Source organism: Cupressus sempervirens, chromosome 2, assembly GCF_028749045.1.
Source record: "Cupressus sempervirens isolate cs-2001-9-10 chromosome 2, ASM2874904v1, whole genome shotgun sequence".
Classification (NCBI taxonomy): Eukaryota; Viridiplantae; Streptophyta; class Pinopsida; order Cupressales; family Cupressaceae; genus Cupressus; species Cupressus sempervirens.
The window spans coordinates 454344470-454363622 of NC_143119.1; the positions used below are offsets into that span (position 1 = coordinate 454344470).

Genomic DNA, 19153 nt, shown 5'->3' on the forward strand with positions numbered 1-19153 from the left:
TTTTCTAGTTGACAGCCTCCGTCTCCCTTCTTCTCTTAAGTGGGGCCCGGGGCCCTCTCATCCTACACTCGCTCCTCGTTGCCTTTCTTTCCACCACCGTTTACCTTGGATTTTGTTTTCTTTTATGACTTCACGCATTTCTCTAATTTGAACGTAACATTTTTATTTTCCATTCCATTTGCTTCAACCATTTCAGACGGCAGCGTACCTCTTACGCAACTCTAGAAACTGAGGGAAATGCATTAATGAATCTTCAATATTTTATTTCTGGGAACATATTATGGTCGGTGTTTGGGGAATAATTGTATAAGATGGGCGATCTTCCAAAATGTATCTATAACAAATAGATTTATTGTTTCTTTCCTAACTCAATAGTATCCTTCAACATATCTTCTTAAGGCTATATTCAATTACCATTGTTTTTTCTTTTGGAGATTCTGCCCATTTACCCATCTATCTTTCAATGACCTAATCTAGAAGCTTCTAGCTCTCGTGTATACACAAGTTCTAATGATGTTACAACATTCTTTTATTCGCTTGTCATTCTCCCTTTATGAACCATACACCACTATAGGATCATTCTATCATTTTTGTGAGAAATAATACAAATAAGCTAATTTGATTTAAAAACTTCATAATTGAATCTTGATACAATACATTTGGATGAGAAAATAGAAAAATTAATTTGCGCGATTGTTCGAACAACAATAAAGAGATAAAAATGATTGTTAGAAGAATATAATATTACCATATGAACACGATAAATTTGTTTGAAAAAATTGCATACTAACTAAAAAAATTCAATCCCAAGTAAAAATATGATGAAAAGCTAAAAGCTTATATAATCTTTAAAATGAAGAAAAATGTTAAAATTTTAGTCCTTAATCTTCACTCATCATCATTTTCTATGCCAGATGGATAGAAGAACACTGTTCAAAGAAGGTCGCAAAGACTAAACTTGAATTTGTGGAATATTTTGAAAGTGGAGAGTGTGAATGAGATTTTCGAGGAGATAAAGTTAAAATAAAATAAAATAATATGATATCTCTTCTCCATTTAGGCTATCTTGTAAACATTATTAAAGTTAATTAATGAGAATAATGAAAAAATTTAATATTAAACCTCTTGTACGTCGCTCAAAGACAAAAAGAACTTTCCCAGAAAATCATACCGACAAACTCGTAACAATAGTCGAAGTGGAGCCAAATTATAATTAAGTCGATATCGAAATCATGATAGACCAAAACCAACAACCGCTACGGAAACAATAATAATGATCTAAGATTTCCATGGAATTTCATTTCAATGTTTCCAAGCTTGCGATTGCGCGGTGATACCCGCTACGTCGTTCACACCCGCACCGCCGAGAAAATGGACAGTGATAATGATAAATAATAATAAGCTTTGCCGTTGAAGTCGAAGAAATCGCCATCAATTAGCGAAACATTTAGTGTCTTGTCTTTATAACCTCAATCATTTCAGCTTATCACGCGATAAACGAGCCACCCACTAATTACATTTTAGTGCTGCTAATACTTCCAAATAAAAATACCCCAACAATGGTTTACGAGATTGTCAACCATATTAGATCTTCCTATGAGATTGAAGAAAGTTATTGCCGTGCTTTACCTGTCAACATTCGACTTTTTCCTGTATTGCACAATAGCTTTCAAGAAAGCGTGTAATTTCTTTCCTTGTGCAAAGGTCCGAGTCATGAATCGATTTTGTTGACTTGGGGGAGTTGGAATGGGTTTAAATATGGAAGGCAGGAGTGCAAAGAGAAAAGAGCAGAATCTCCTTTTCTTCTCTGTATAGCTCTCTCGACATACATTAACAACGATGGAGTCGATGAGAGCAGGAGCAGGAGCAGGAGCAGCATGTTCTTCCCCATGCGCTGCATGCAGGATGCTCAGGAGACGCTGTGGAGAGAAATGCGTGCTCGCTCCTTACTTTCCCTCCAATGACCTTCACAAATTCGCTACTGCCCATAAAATATTTGGAGCAAGCAACATCATTAAGCTCCTTCAGGTCTGCAATTCTTATATCTCTTCCTCATTCCCCCATCTCTCTACATTCTACGTTCTGCAATTCCTTCTATCTCTTTCTTTAGCTTCATGGTGATCAACTAGTAGTCAATTGTCTTTCTTGGGTGATTCCAATTTTTTATATAAGAATAACGATGATGATGGGTTCTAGAATGTTATTTAACATGAAATTATCATTATTTGTTTGATGGTATGCTCCGAAACATTGATATACAAACATGTTCAATAGTTTTCATTTGTATTAGCATTCTTCTTTTCTTTACAATGATAAGTTGTAGAATGTGATCCAAAATGTAGATGCACACTACAATTGTATCAAACTGTATTTCAGAGTTTGGTTCTTGGAAGATGACAGAAATTGGCTTTTCCAAAACCCGGATTTGAAAATTTGTGCGTTTGTCTTAAAATTTGCAAAATGGAATTAGCATACGGGACTTCCAATTTTGCCTCAAAACCAGGTTTTCCAACTTCCTGAAAAAAGTAGGAATTGAAAATCAAAACTTGGTTTTGTTTTTTAAGGAGTGTAAAAACAATAGATTGGACTACTTTTTGAAATTTGCCTTCAACTCCAAGCTTACGCATAAAAATGTGTCTTCACATGCATCTTCTGAGTGAAACAAACGCTTTCAGTAAAATCCCAAAAATCGAAATGAAGATATACAAAACCTTGATTTGGCTAAACCAAGGTTTGTAGAAATCCGGGGTTTTTAAATTCCATGAACCAAACGGACCCTTATGGTATGTAATTCTATATTTCAGAAACTACATTCTTGGCTGTCAAGAATTCCTTCTTCTTTTCAATAATGGGTTGTAGAATGTTGATATAAAAAGAGTTAAATGTTCAATTGTAGAACTTAATGGGTTGTAGAGCGGAGTGTGATCTGAAATGTTGATATATAAATCTCTCTCATTTTTTTCTAATACCATGTAGAATTAGTTTTATATACTTGTAAACACATGTTAATGGTGTAATTTTTTATACCCAATTCTACATGTTAAAAATCACAGAATATGATCTAAAATGTTGATAAGAAACAATCAAACATGTTAATTGCGTAGTATCTTATAACCAAGCTATTGAATACGATTTACTATGTTAATGCAAAAACACGGTGATATAAAATGTTGATACAATATCATTATAATGGGTGGGTGAATCTAATGAAGTTGAGTGATCAGGATCTGCCAAGGGAGCAGAGAGCGGATGCAGTGACAAGCATGGTGTATGAAGCAAGTGCGAGGATAAGGGATCCAGTGTACGGGTGTGCAGGCGTCATATGCCACATGCAGTCTCAGTTGTCTGAACTGCAGTCTCAGTTAGCAAGTGCTCAGGCAGAGATTCTCACCATGCAATTCCAGCAGGCTAATCTCCTCTCACTCATCACAGCAGCGGGAGGAGGAGGCAGTGAAAGTGAAACATTCTCCCCCTCCTCTTCTTCCCAAGAGGGCAATGAACACCGTCACCATCACCATGCCAAGAGTTTTATTTGCTCAGACGAAGATCCGCAACAGCTTTGGGATTCCTTGTGGACAGATTCTGTCTAGTCTAGTCGTCATTCTGAATTCTTACTGCGAAACTGACTGATGAATCAATGAAAGCACGAAAGATTTTAATGATGTTCACGAAACTAAAAGTTCAACACAAATTTCATCCTAATATGTAAAGATGTCCACATGCCTCTTTGTTTAGTCAATTAAGATTATTCTCCGCATGTCTCAAAGTGCTTTCTATGTATCTGCTCGGCAATTTATTGGAAACCAGGATTGCTGAACATTAGAGAATACTTGTAGAATCTCTCCTTTTTCTCCAGTCGCCTTGTGCGAATTACTCTATTAGTTTGCAAATGTGGGCCGGCAGAATTCTTTTTCGTTGACTGGAAAAGTTAATTTGATGTGATCTAATTGCGGTTTGATGAACAACTCCTAGTTGGTTGAGGTGGGTACAACAGTCAAATCTCATCCATTGAACGCCTACCTGCCTCTCAACGAGAAGTCTTTATGTGCACTCCAAACACTTTGGAATGAATCTAAATCGTCCAACCTCGGCGAGGCGAAAAAGAAGTAGCATTCTTTAATGTAATTAGTTAAATATTGAAAGTGGACGGTCGTTGCTTGTGTACATCAATACCTTGCCAATCTACGACGCATTCCAAGAATGTGACACTTGTTCAATTGGTAGATTTACTTGGTGCCTACCCTTCGATATAATCCTACATTCATGGCTAGCAAGAAAAAGGTTATTATTAGTTTAAAACGAAAATAGTATAAAATAATAATATTTAGTTCAAGATCAACAAAATGTTGTGAGGGATAACACACCTTCCATATAAGTTTGATAATTATTATATACAATAATTAGGGAAAATTGTGAATAATTCTAGATTAATTCTAGATTAACAAAATATTGTGGAAAATATTATAATCATTAGAAAATCTTTTAAAACTAATTTAATAAACAATATTGCATCTTGCATGTGCTCAAAATAAAACATCGATACTATGACACTGAAGCATCTAAAATTTGATGTTGTTCAAATGGTAACTAATCTTCAGCTAGTCTTTAGGAATCACTTGGAATGATGAACATAATGAAACAATTTGAAAAACTACATGTTAAAAGTAAACTTTAGTATTTATGCTTTGTGCTTTTATCATGTTTTGGAAAAATAACTAAGAATCTACTTTTAAAAATATCAAGCAAAATAATGCGTCTCATAGAATTTGTGACCATAATAATCTATAAACCAAAACTTGAAATGACTTCTTCAATGAAGGCAATCATATAATATTACAGGAAGAATTTTTTTTTGGACATGAACATTCCCAAAATGTAAGTTTTAAGCTTTCATTACACTAACAAAAAGGACATTTACGTTATTGAACTAGATCATACATCTCAACCTGTAACCTACTCCAATAGTATGACACGTATAATTTTTTAGGCTAAATCTTGAGCATTGACATTTTCTTTAGACCTCCAAACTTGAATACACAATTTTTTATAAGTTGTTTCATGTAATTTACATTTCCATTTATGATTCAATCTTAGGTTTAATGACAAAGTTGGTAGGAGACTTAACTAAGTTTTCTTTCTAATAGAGTCATGTAAACTAATAATAACTAGCTAACCACCACCAATCCTAAAAAAATTGTATTGCAAGGGATTGAAAAGCTTGACATGGATAAATCTATGGGAACCATTAGTAGATGACAAAAAATGATAAACCTTTTAAACTTGTTATTTAAGCGAAAATCCCTTAAAATTATGTTAGGTAGCCCAATCCATTAAATTAACATTTCATTAGTCCACAAATTATCAAATCCCTTTATTAAATAAATAAAAATCTTGCCTTCGAAAAGAGATCTAGCCAAGGACTATTATTGATATTCCACCATTCTATTCCTCCAAATAGATGAGGATCCAAAGATAAAATCATGTTGTAAAGAAGAACCTTTCCAATTTAAACATTTGCTAACATGTTTCTGTTAAAGTTTGTGCAACTGTAGCTGCATAGGTATAGCTTAAAAAAAGAAGCAAAATTTACAAAATAGAACAAGAGTATCTTTGATGGAAAAATAAAAATTTAATCTTTTTATTCCATGATTTACCTTGCACACATGATGCAGATTCATACAATCAAATTGCTAATAAATAGGCACTGTTAACAATATAAAATTACAGTGAGATTTGAAAGAGAAAGTGGAGTGCATTAAACTAAACAATAGTTCTCCTCATGGACTTATTGCATCAAAGGCGATTGCTCATGATTTGGGTAGTAATCATTGATTCATCTGTAAATTATGGATTTGAACAAAGACTTAACACTAACACCCCCACTTAAGGCTAACTAAGGAGAACCAAAAAAACTAATTAAATCAAAGATGCAACTGAAAGGCTTTTGGGACAAGAGAAATGTGAACATCTATCAAGTCATAACCACTATGGTCTTGAATAAAGAACTTCCTCTGAAATCAAGATGAAGATAAGGATTGATTTGCTTGAGTGCCCCCAATGACACTATTTGAACAATGACCAAATGACAAAGAAGGAAAAACAATTGTCAATCAAATCAAAGATACAATAGACAATAATCTACATATGTGCTCCCAAACAATGAACTGATGACAAACAAAGGCAAAACATCTATCATTCTAGGATACATATGACACATGAATATGTATGGGTGACCCTAACAAAATTACTCAACCATGTAAGAATAAATTTCTAGTTGAAAACACAAGCGTTAATTGTCTATAAATTTGTTAACTATGGAACCAAGAAAGAATTCACACAAAGAGGCATGAAAGATCTACAAATTAAATGTATGACTAGAGAGAAAATGAAGGCAAGACCCATGCGAAGAGAGCATGACCTTGGCCTATATCTGTTGTAGAATCAGGTCCAACCTATAATGCCATTACTTTTCAATACGAATCTCTTCTGATGGGCCTAAGTATAATTGGTAGCTTTAGTTCAAAATTATCATATAATATAGGAAGAGAAAATGTTGATAACTCCATTCTTTCAAGCTCTAATACCATGTAATTTTTTGTGTTGTTGTAGCTGCATAGATCTAGCTTACAAAATAAGAAGAAAATATTGAATAGAATAAGAGCATCTTTGATGGAAAAATAAAGACAATCTTTTTATTCCATGATTTTGTTAGCCCCGACTGATGATATAATTGAGAATGCTATGAATGCATGTGAAAAAGTAATATTAGTTGTTATGTTGTCATTGATGTCAAAGTCTTAGTTGGCTACACATGTTGTTGATTCAGTAAAGTGCCATTTCATTTGATTGATGAAGGGGATTTGAAGAAATTATGTTGATGATAGAGTAGATAAGTATGGTATTCAATGGATAGTGATAATGTAATTTTGGTTTGGTTTACAATCATGTATTCATGTAATGGAGTGATGAAATCTATGTATTCACCAAACAACACCAAGTAACAAGGTGAAAGGAGTATAGTGTTAACCAAGCATTTGGAAAAGAGAAGTTAAAGTTTAGTGTTAACCAAGTAATTCGGTGTTAACCAAGTGATGTATTGCTCAAGTAAAATGTAATATTCAATGAGCATGACCTAGAAGAACATGTTAATAATGATGAGATCTGAGGCTGACTTGTGATGAAAATAAAGAATGTTCAAGAAGTTTGAAGGAAAAAGTCAGAGTTAGTTACAAGATCTACAACTGAAAAAATACAATGAAGATCTGATAGGAGATTCAAACAATATAAGGATGAGCACAAAGTTTAATGAAAGTTCTATTTTCTTAGTGACTAAATACATTGAATCTGAGATCTATGAATGTGGTTAAGCAAGAAAACCTGTAAGATTATGGTAGTAGAGAGTTCACTATTTAAGGAGATGTTCAAAAAAGTATTTGGCTGCTGATCATTATTGTTAAGCTGGTGATTTGTGTGAAGTAAAGAGAAGGAAAGAAGCAAGGTGAACCGAGCATAGAAGAAGGAAGATCAAGCAAAGAGAACAAAGTGAAAGTGTAAAGAAGTGAATCAACCAAATATAAATCAATATAAGGAGACATAATAGAAAAAATATCTGAACAAGCAAGGTAGTGCTAAAACCTAACTGATCATTTGACTATTACTTTCTTACAATTGAATAGAAAAATATCCTAGCTAAGTGGACCTAAAAAGTCTATAAAATCCTATATGGTAACATCGATAACTGATGCTTGTAAGTCTATTAGAGTAGGCAACTCTTTAGACATGATCAAGGAGTGATAAGATGTAGATGATCTTTATGTTAAAACCCTCTAACTAGATCACACTAAAAATGTGCATGTAACTGTTGACATTTTTTGTCAACTTTTAGCCCATTGTAGTTAACCAATTAGAGACATGTTTCATGGGCTAAGATATGTAATTTTTGGCTAGAAAAAGTTGTATATTCTTAGTATTCTCAGGTGCACAAAAATATTGTGCATTTTCAAGCACCGAAGGAGTTGGTCGAATGAGTTTTCTTATTGTATGAGTCCTTTTTGCTCATTTGACATTTGCAGGTAAAAAATGTTGTACATTTTTGTGCTCGTATAGGATCACAAAATAGTTTGAAGAGAAGGGAGTCTTTGTTGCAATTTCGCAAAGCCAAAATTGTTGTGCATTTTTGGACGTCGTAGGAGCTTCATCAAATGAGTTGGCTTATCAAAAGAACACTTTTTTTCTCATTCGATGTTGCAATCTTGTGCTATAAGTTATTTTCATTTTTTCGCATGATCATAGGTTAGATTGTGTTGATAGAATTTCTTGTTGTAAGGTTGCATCGTAGTGCATTTTTGTGTTGTACGACATCACAAGGCCTATGAGAGGAAAGATAAGTTTTCTTGCGATCTTGTGCTATAGTGCATTTTCATGCTACATGTGACATCACACGTCTATTATTCAAGAAGGAATGTCTTATTACAATGTCGTGCTATAGGATGTTTTCATGCTTCTCACATGATTGTAGGGCTTGCTAGGAAGAGGGAATTTGATGTTACGATGTTGCAATCAATACATTTTTGTTTGTTGCATGATATTGCAGGATAGTTTGTGCAGAAGGAAAGTCATGCTGTGATGTTGCAATTTGTGTGTTTTTGTGCTAGGTGCAACATCACAAGCCTTTTATAATGAAGGAAATATGTAGTGCAATAGTGAGTAGGTAAAAAATGTGGTGTGTTTTCGTTCTACTTATTCTGATGCAACCCGAGAACAAAATATTTATGGCCGAACCACTTTTTTGCGATTTTCACACGACATAAGTGGTTATCTTTCCTATGTTTCCACTTGTGAAGGGTATGGGAATGATTTTATTGATTGTAGGAGTATTTATTGGCCCATTTTTTAGCATTTCATGGATAAGATACACATGGAAACTAGATTTTTCTTGATTTATTCTATTTGGGTTGTCTGCTCTTTCTACAGAATTCTTCATTTCTGGTTGTTTCCTATCATTTCATGCTCAAATGTACACACAAAATCATATTTTTTCTAATATTTTATTGATTTGAAATTCTATAACTTAACTCTGTTAAGGTTGGAGTTTGAACTTCATTGTTGTAACTGAGTTATATTTGATCTCTTTAAAAGGCAGTTTTGTAATATTTTCTAGGTTCTTCTCTATTGTATTTGTAGTAGTCTTATGCTCTATAATTATATTCCTTTCCCTTCCATTAGGGTATGTGTAGGATCATGGTCAACCAGACTATGGCCTTAAGTGGTAGTGAAAAACCAACAAATCAAGGTTATGTTAACTTGATACGTAATTTTAAAGTGTTTATGGGCTTTATTTCAAAAAGTTGTAAGAAAAGAATCTATAGGAAATCAAAGGTAGCTTCTAAACTATTAGGGATAAAAAATTATTTGATTGATCAAAATTTTTGATTTTAATGCAATACTACAAAAATTCTAGAGTGAAAATAAAAAGTAGTTGTATGTCTGACCACCTTAATCAAAATCAAACGATGCTATTTTTAAATATAATTATAGATATAAAAAGTATACTCATGCCCATATGTGACACATATTTTTGGGTACTTTAATTCCAAATAAATAATTAAATATGATTTTTTTTGTACTTTTGACCGGAGCAATCAACCAGTGGGGTCACATTAAGGGGGACCCCATCTCAGAGAATTTTTTGGCTACCGAGGCATCGACGCCTCCTAGATACATCTATATTTATACCACCTCACTACACACATTATCTCTCCAAGACTATGTGGCTGCCGAGGCATCGATGCCTCCTAGATACACATATATTTCTAATGCCACTCTACTCTCCTTATCTCTCTAGGCCTAAGCCACATTATGCCTCCCTCCTCCACTGAGCTAGATGACACCCCTTTTTCTCTCTATAGTTGTCAGTCATGCGACAACCCCACTTATAACTCCCAACAATTGAATGACCAGCTGTACCTACATGCATGCACCATCCTTGCAGCATCATCCTTGTGGCAACACCTGAACAAAAACATCTATGAGAGACGTGATCCGTTAGTTAGAGCCTAATCACATATAATCATTGACATCTTGGTAGTGAGAGATTTGAACATGCAACTGTCCTATCAACAGGACATGCGACTATTGTGTCATTGCAGGGTGATCCCCCAATTAAATATAAATTTTCTACTATAACGTTTTCATAATAAAAAAAATCCAATGCTTGACCACCTTAAATAATTGAAAACTTTACAAATTTCTCTCTCTCTCTTATACTAGGCAAAGTATAGAATGTGATGCAACTTTTGGATTTAAAAAATGTTATACCATTTGAAAGTTATAACTACTTTTCAATCAATATGTCAATCAATAGTTTACAGAGATATTTATTGAAGATTAACTAATAAATACTTATAAAACTCATAATTTGACAACAATTATATCGATGGAATCTTGAGAGTGTTCTAAAAAAACCCTTTTCGTTTTATTGAATTTGGATGAAAAATATATTGTCAGATGGCCAATTGAAGTGTAAATATCAGGGAAACATGTCTAAAACACATTTTTTGAGTTGACCAAAGAGGCTTGGTAAATACCAAGCCTTATTGGGTATCCGAAATGTGGCAGCAAAACACAAAAATTAAAAAATTGAGATGGTGGGAACTAATTGTACATTTTAAACCAAAAGCTTACAAACATATTTAAATATGTTTTCACATTTAAGATAAATGAAATTTGAATATTATTATTTTTAATTTTATTATTATATATTATATAATAATAATAATAATAATTTTAATATTATATATGATATTAAATATATATTATTACATATACTACTATAATATATATATACATATTATTAGAAATTATTGCATAGTATTAGATAGTTTATTAAATTACAATATGGTCAATTACCATCTGTCCCTAAGGGTCCTAGGACCCTTAGGAAAATATGTCATGATGAAATGGGTCAGGTCGGAGGGGGCCGTAGGTTAGTCTACAACTTTATTCAACACATACGATCAATTACCATATGTCCCTAGGGGTCCTAGGACCCTTAGGGACACATGTCACAATGAAATGGGTCAAAGGGGGTCGTAGGTTCGCTTACGACCCCATTCAAACCATATGATCAATTACCATATGTCCCTAGGGGACATGTCATGATGTAATGGGTTGAAGGGGGTCATAGGTTAGCTTCTGACCCCATTCAACCCATATGATTGATTACCATATGTCCCTAGGGGTCCTAGTTGAAGGGGGTTGTAGGTTAGCCTACGACCTCATTCGACCCATATGATTGATTACCATATGTCCCTAGGGGTCTTAGGACCCCTAGGGATAGATGTCGCAATGCAATAGGTCGAATGGAGTTGTAGGTTAACCTATGACCCCATTCAACCCATATGATTGATTACCATATTTTCCAAGGGGTCCTAGGACCCCTAGGGACACATGTCATGATGAAATGGGTCAGAGGGGGTCATAGGCTAGCCTAGACCCCATTTGACCCATATGATCAATTACCATATGTTCCTAGGAGTCCTAGGACCCCTAGGGACACATGTCATGATTAAATGGTTTGAAGGGGATCATAGGTTAGCCTACGATCCCATTCAACCCATATGATTGATTACCATATGTCCCTAGGGGTTCTAGGATCCTTAGGGACACGTTGTGATGAAATGGGTCAAAGGGGTTTGTAGGTTAGCCTATGACCCCATTCAACCTATATGATCGATTACCATATGTTCCTAGTGGTCTACACATGTCATGATGGAATGGGTCGAAGGGGGTCATAGGTTAGCCTACGACCCCATTTGACTCATATGATTGATTACCATATGTCCATAGGGGTCCTAGGACCCCTAGGGACACATGTCATGATGAAATGGGTCGAAGGGGGTTGTAGGTTAGCCTACGACCCCATTCAATCCATATGATTAATTACCATATGTCCTTAGGGGTCCTAGGACCCCTAAGGACATGTCTCTATGAAATGGGTCAAACGGGGTTGTAGGTTATCCTATGACCCCATTCGACCCATATGATCGATTACCATATGTCCCTAGGGGTCCTAGGATCCCTAGAGATACATGTTGCAATGTGATGGGTTGAAGGGGGTCATAGGTTAGCCTATGACCTCATTCAACCCACATGATCAGATACCATATGTCCCTAGGGGTCCTAGTACCCATAGGGACACATGTCATAATGCGATGGGTCAAAGGGGGTCTTAGGTTAGCCTATGACCCCATTTGACCCATATGATCAATTACCATATGTCCCTAGGGGTCCTAGGACTCTTACGGACACATGTCACAATGCAATGACCTACAACCTCATTTGACCCATATGATTGATTACCGTATGTCCCTAGGGGTCCTAGGACCCCTAGGGACACATGTCATGATGCAATGGGTCGAAGGGGGTCGTAGGTTAGCGGACAACCCCATTCAACCAATATGATCGATTACCATATGTCCTTAGGGGTCCTAGGACCCCTAGGGACACATGTCATGATGAAGTGGGTTGAAGGGGGTCATAGGTTAGCCTATGACCCTATTTGACCCATATGATCGATTGCCATATGTCCCTAGTGCCTCTAGCACCCACAGGGACACATGTCATGATGCAATGGGTCAAATAAGGTCATAGGTTAGCCTACAACCCCATTCGACCCATGTGATTGATTACCATATGTCCTAGTGGAACTCAATAGTTTAAATATTTTCCACCTATTGTTGCTTTGGTTATAGTTGATCTTACTGACTTATTTTCATGTTGTAAATTATTTACCATTTCAAGGATATTCTTCATAGCCTAGGTTGATTATATGGTTGTGATCAAATAAATGAATTACTTACTACATTTCTTTTGTTTGCAAGAAATCATGATTTGCCATCTAAATCAAAGGTGCCTATCTCAAAATGCATTCCCAGGGCTTACTCATCACATGACAATCCCTATTTATGGATCTTGGTTCTGATTTTCTTGAAACTCTGTGAGGTATATGATTTTTTCATATATCACTATAGCTACAAAGATGAAGCTTCAAGTATCAATGTATACTGTGGTGATAGCAACAGGGTCATCTTCAAAGGCAGGCAAGATATTGCTATAACATATAGCGATCAAGTTTATCACTATGTGGAGAAGACATATTATCAATATGGCGATAAGCGATGAAGAAAGGTGTATTGCTATAACCTTCAGCGATCATTAGTAAGCGGTGAGATGAGGTTTTGGTTACTATGATAAGCAATGAAGTGGGTTGTATCACTATATGATATGGCGATAAATTCTTTCGGTGATCAAAAAAAGGAAGTTTGTGTTGCAGTGATTAGTAATAAGATCGGTTAATTGTTGCGTGTTACAACAATAAAGCAGTGTGATTTTCAAAAGGGGTTGCTATTACCTATAGTGATGGATTGGAGTTGATCGTGGATTGCATTTGGAGAATAATGGACATAGTGATGAGCGATGGGCATTTGCGTATCGCTATGTATTATAACAATAAGATGAAAAATCACAACAAAGACTGAAACTTGTGATCACTATACTCTATAGTGAAAACACTTACCAGAGGTTGCAGAAAGGAGATTTCCTATATAGTGATGAGCGATAGGGTTATCACTATTTTTGTAGCAATAAGGGTGAAAAGTAAAGACATTACTATATAAAAATAATAGTAATAATAATACATTACTATATAATATAATATAATAATAATAAAACATTACTATATTATATAATAATAATAATACATTACTATATTATATAGTAATAATAATAATAATTTATATTACTATATTATATAATAATAATATTATATTTTTGTATAATAATATATAATAATAATATTATATTATTATATAATAATATATAATAATAATATTATATTATTATATAATAATAATGTATAATAATAATATATAATAATAATTGATTTTCCACACTAATTGATTTTATATAATAATATACAATAGTAATTGATTTCCCACACTTTCCCAATTGATTTCCCTCCAAATTTTGGGTGCTAATTTCAAGTACCCAATATCATATCAGAGACTCGATATGGGATCGAGTACCCAAATCTGTTTATTGGCAGACTTTAACCAAAATATTCGCTATCACTATAGACCTGACAATCACTTTTTTTTTGGGATTTTTCATCGGTTTGCAGAATTTATTTTGTTTGGGGCCCATTGCTTGAAAAGGTTGTTACAAGATTTGATTAGGTGTCTGGTATTGTTGTCTGAATGGGGAGCAGTAGTCATCGAAAGGCTAAATGCAAAAGGAAGGTATTGAATGAAGACATTGCAACATATAGGGAAAGAGATAGGGTAAATCACTGAAGGAAGATAAAAGCTATGTTAAATGTGAATCAAGTTGACAATGTATTGATCGACGGTGAAATCATAAAGTCAACAAATGAATGTGTTCAGTTGAGGAATGAAAATGTACCAATTTATAATGACAATGTTAGGATTGAAAATGTGGAGAATTATAATTTACCAATTCATAATGTAAATGCCATGATTGATCATTTCAAAAATGAAAATGCATAGGAATGTTACATATCTCCTAATTATAATCAAAACGAAGGTCCTAGAACACCAAAATGGATAATTGAAATTGATGAAATGATTATTATTAATTTGGAAGGAAAAAAATCACAAACAACCATTCAGTTATGGGCTTCAAGACTATATGATGTTTTTCGGCAACAAAATAGTGGTGGAGAAATGCCAACTTTTTGTGCACTTATTAAAGATGCAAAAGATGAGACCTATGCTTTCCAAATTGAAGATTCCTGTCAATAAGAAAATAGAAAGAAATGTCATTATTGTGAAGAATATTTTTAGTACTCTCAATAGAATTGGGAAAAATAATAGGGAGAAGGATAAGAGAGTTGCTCGAAGGGTTATTACAACCTCCAAGAATTTTGAAGATCAATCAAGTTGATGCAGTATTTTTAGAGCAGATTGCATATGAATCAGTACATCAACTACATATAAAATACAATGATTGTCGTCTTTAGCATGAGATGTCAAAGAGGGAGGGTTTTCTGTCATATCAGATAAGTTTTGTATCAACAAGTTCATTCTATATAAGAACATATTAGTAAGTCAGAGGAGAGATTTCAGTCAGAAAAAAACATTCTAGAGGGAGAGATTGATGTCAGATCTCATGGATGAGAATCAGAATGAAACTAAGGATATTATCCTTATTTCTATTTTTCTCTAAAATTTATTTATATTATGACATGTTGTGTTGCCACCAATGCCAAAGAGGGAGATTGTTGAAAAAAATTATTCAATTGTATGTTGTCTCTGATGTTACATAAAATGGCAAGCCTTTACTGAGTAGTCAATGATAGCCGAGCTCATTCAGACATGAAAGGTAGTTTCCAATATTGACTGAGCTTAGTCGGTTAATGAAACAAAGTTTGTATTGAACGAGTTCAATCAGTTATCAAAGGAAAGTCAACATGAAGTCAACATTGACCAAGTTGGGTCAGTTAACATTAAAACTCCTATTCTAATTGAGTTGGGTTGGTTAACAAAAGGATCCTCTGTGTTGACTGAGTACTCAATTCTGTATCATCCATCTGTCAACATATTTAGTCTAATAAATTTATTGGTTAATACAAGTTGACTTAAGGGATGGAAATTGTTAAATTTAAAAGAGTATTCAAGCTAATTTGACAAGGTGAATCATACATATGATAGGTCAAGTTGAGGATTGAAATGTGAAATTGAAGAAGATGAATTAAGGAAGCAAATTTGAAGGATAAATGTAAAGGGTAGAGTATTCGAGTTGATCGAGTTGCAAAGAAAATTTTGATCAAGGAGGATCAAGTAATCAAGCTAGAATTGAGATCTGAATCAACAAAGTTAGTTGCATTAGGAATCAGGTCAAGTCATAAGTACTCTCTCTAATAATTGTAGTAGTGAATCAAACCTCCTAACAAAGTTAGCTTAACAACTATTCAACAAATCCTCTAACAAGGTGGCATTTCTAGATTGAAGTGTTTGACGACCTCTAACAAGGCCACTCCTAATAGGGTGAATTAAATCCTCTAACAAAGTCACACCTAACAATGTATTTTTTTTTACCTTTAACAAGGTTGGCTCCTAACAAGGCTCACTTTAAAAGAGTGAAAACAATAACTAGTTGCAATTGGTGGTTTTCCTAAATTGGGTTTCCACGTTAAATCTTGGTGTCTCTTGTGTTCATGTTATTTCCTTTATGTTTCTGTAACTAAGTTAATAAAGGCTAATTAATTAATATCTTAAGATCTAATTATCTTTGTGCTAACTGAATGATAGTAATATATTTAGCGTTAATTGAGTTACAATAGAATATTCAGTGTTAATAAGAGTTACACCAAGATTTGGTTTTATATTTGTGTTGACATCTTAAAAGGGACTTGAATTTTTTTTTGTAGTAATTGATTCACCCCTCCCCTCTTAGTTACTCATTTCCATTTCCAACATTAATTCTAGCAGGGCTAGTACTAGAAGGACTATACTGGGTAGATATGTTAATCACCTGGTTGACAGTACTAAAATAGGAAATGTAATTGTATTTATAGAAAATGTGGATGAATTCAATGAAGGGAGGACCCCTTGTTTAATGATAAGTGTCATCCCTCATGCTCCAACACTTCCATGACATCAACTTATGAAATCTTTGACACTGTGATAAGGGATGGGGACATGAGACTCAAATGGTTTGAGGGACAACTCCCATGGACAACCTAGATGGACTAAGATCAACTTATAGTTATAATTCTTCTCTCTCTTTTTTTTTTTTTTGACTGGTTCGATATATTAATGATGATCTGTCAGATCTCAAATCATATACTTGTGGTTTCTGCTTGTAAACTTTAATATGCTAGTATGAATTGTTATATGAATTTATATTATATATAATAGAAAAATAAAAATAATTTTTTTTGATATTTGGTAAGTCATCATTTGAGAAACGATAGATATATGAGACAAATTTGTATTGACCTGAACCTAAATCATACTACTTTGAGAAGAACACTTACTAGATGAGAGAAAATTGATGATCCTCTTCAAAATGATACATGAGATTTTGGTGGGAGACTTCCATGTTTTGATAAGAAGCTAACCAATAATGTGAAGCAAGAAATTACGCAATTTTGGCACTTTAGCTCAAGAGTCTCACCCAATGCTAAATACATGTTGAAGTTGAGAATTGACATTAGAGACTACATGCCACATCCTAAATTTTTTTTGGAGGTAAGTCAAACTAAGTTGTTCAAAGCATTTAGAGAGAGTCATCCAAGATTGCATATATCACAAAGGGCTTTTGAATCCTTGAAGCCATTTTATTGTGTGCCACCTAAGATTCAAAATACATGTTACAAATATCATGTGGAGTTTTCTATGCACCATGAACTATTACACTCCATCCATTATGCTTTGCATAGTAATGAAATGTTGGATAATTATGGTGCTAGCAGGCTTCCCAAATCATCAAGAGGCTTGCTAGATCACTTTTTATGTCCTAGAGTTGATGGTTGTTACTTTTATAGAAATGCTTTCTTAAATGAGAAGTGTTCAGAATGTAGTGACTTATCCAAGTTTGAAACATGTTTCTATGAGGGTACAAACAAGATCTTGGGAGTACAATTATAAAAAAAAAATGGTATATGAAATGGTGAAATACACATTGAAGAGTGGAGGTGAGGGCTCTAAATGTGAATTGGTTGCAAAAGAAATTAATGTGGCTAATTTTATTTCAGATTTAAAGACAAATATTTTCTACAAGTATGTAAGGCATAGTCATAGGTCTTAGTGGTTGGATTAGAAATTTAGAATGTGTAAAGAGAATTTTTCCATTGGCACTATTATATCAGTTGTTTACTTTGTAGAGAACTACACATTGTAACCCCAAAATGAGACACAATCTCAGTATTATAACTCCATTCAAATTGCTATTTTTGTCCATATAACATATATACATGCTCTGAATAGTGTGGAAGATAATAAGAAGATTATTAGAGGGTACCATTTTTATGCGAGTGATGATAGATCTCACTCTCACAAGTTTGTGCAACATTATTTTGAGAATTATTTTGATTTCTTACAGGAGCATGACATTTCTATGGATAGACATATCATTTGGTTAGATAATTGCATAGATCAATTCAAGAATGCTCACATGTTTTATTGGTTGTGTAGGATGCATGTAGAGAGGAGGGTGCCTCATATTTGGAGTTTATTTGAGTTTGGCCATGGGAAAGGGAAACATGATGGAGTAGGGGCATGTGTGAAGATAGCTCTAGTTAAGGAGAAATTAAACATTTTAGGAGCAAAGCTTCTTGATACTCGTAGCATTGTTGATTGATGTATTATGCAGGAGCATCTCTCGTGTCACCCAAAAAATGTACTTAGACTTAGTTTTTATTTCATGTGTTTTCATTTTTGGATACCCATTTGGGTCAAATAAAGATTCCAACTCTCATAGTTCCACTATTAGTGTCTTGGGTTAGAGTTTTTAATCACCTTGGGATATGTGTAAATGCCAAAAAAATAGGAGTATGTAATTGAGCCATCATTTTGGTGAACTAGAAGGTGTAAATTGGTTGGATGATTTTCATTGTAATTTAGAGCATTCCAGAAAAAGAATCAGGTCAAAAGGCCCCACGGTTTGAAAGTTATCATAGTTTTTTAGTTTCTGGAGACCTCTTAAGAATGCCTCAAAGTTAGGTTAGGGGCATTAAATGAGCTCAAACAGGGCCAAAAAATGGGGGACAAAAAGAGCTTTTCCATAAGGCTATAGAGCACTTCAAGAGCTTTTTGGAAATGTAAATGATTTGTCAATCGGAGCTACGATTCAAAAGTTATGCCTCCCGAAAGTTCGATTACTATTTTTGGATTCTTCTAATTTTGTGCCGACTTCTAATGCGACTTCTGGAGCCTTCTATTTGGTCAGTGGATGCCAACTAGCACTTTCTAGAATGTATTTTTAATCCTTAACCCTTTAGGGTCTATTTAAGAACATTTCTAACATTGTAAACGGCAGTTCAGAGTGGAGTTTGAGATGAGGTACTAAAAAGAGAAATTATCTCCAGATTTATACTATTGTAAGCCCTTAGGGCATGTTTTGAAGTCTATTT

General features: G+C 34.2%; 1 protein-coding gene across 1 annotated transcript; it reads left to right on the plus strand.

The window, feature by feature from the left end:
• The first annotated feature begins 1750 nt into the window (after positions 1–1750).
• On the plus strand, positions 1751–4164 carry LOC149573012 (LOB domain-containing protein 1-like). The gene is made up of 2 exons (XM_089814151.1): positions 1751–2028; positions 3225–4164. The coding sequence occupies exons 1-2, from the start codon at positions 1840–1842 to the stop codon at positions 3588–3590; spliced, it is 555 nt and encodes a 184-aa protein (XP_089670277.1). The 5' UTR covers positions 1751–1839; the 3' UTR covers positions 3591–4164.
• The last annotated feature ends 14989 nt before the right edge of the window (positions 4165–19153 follow it).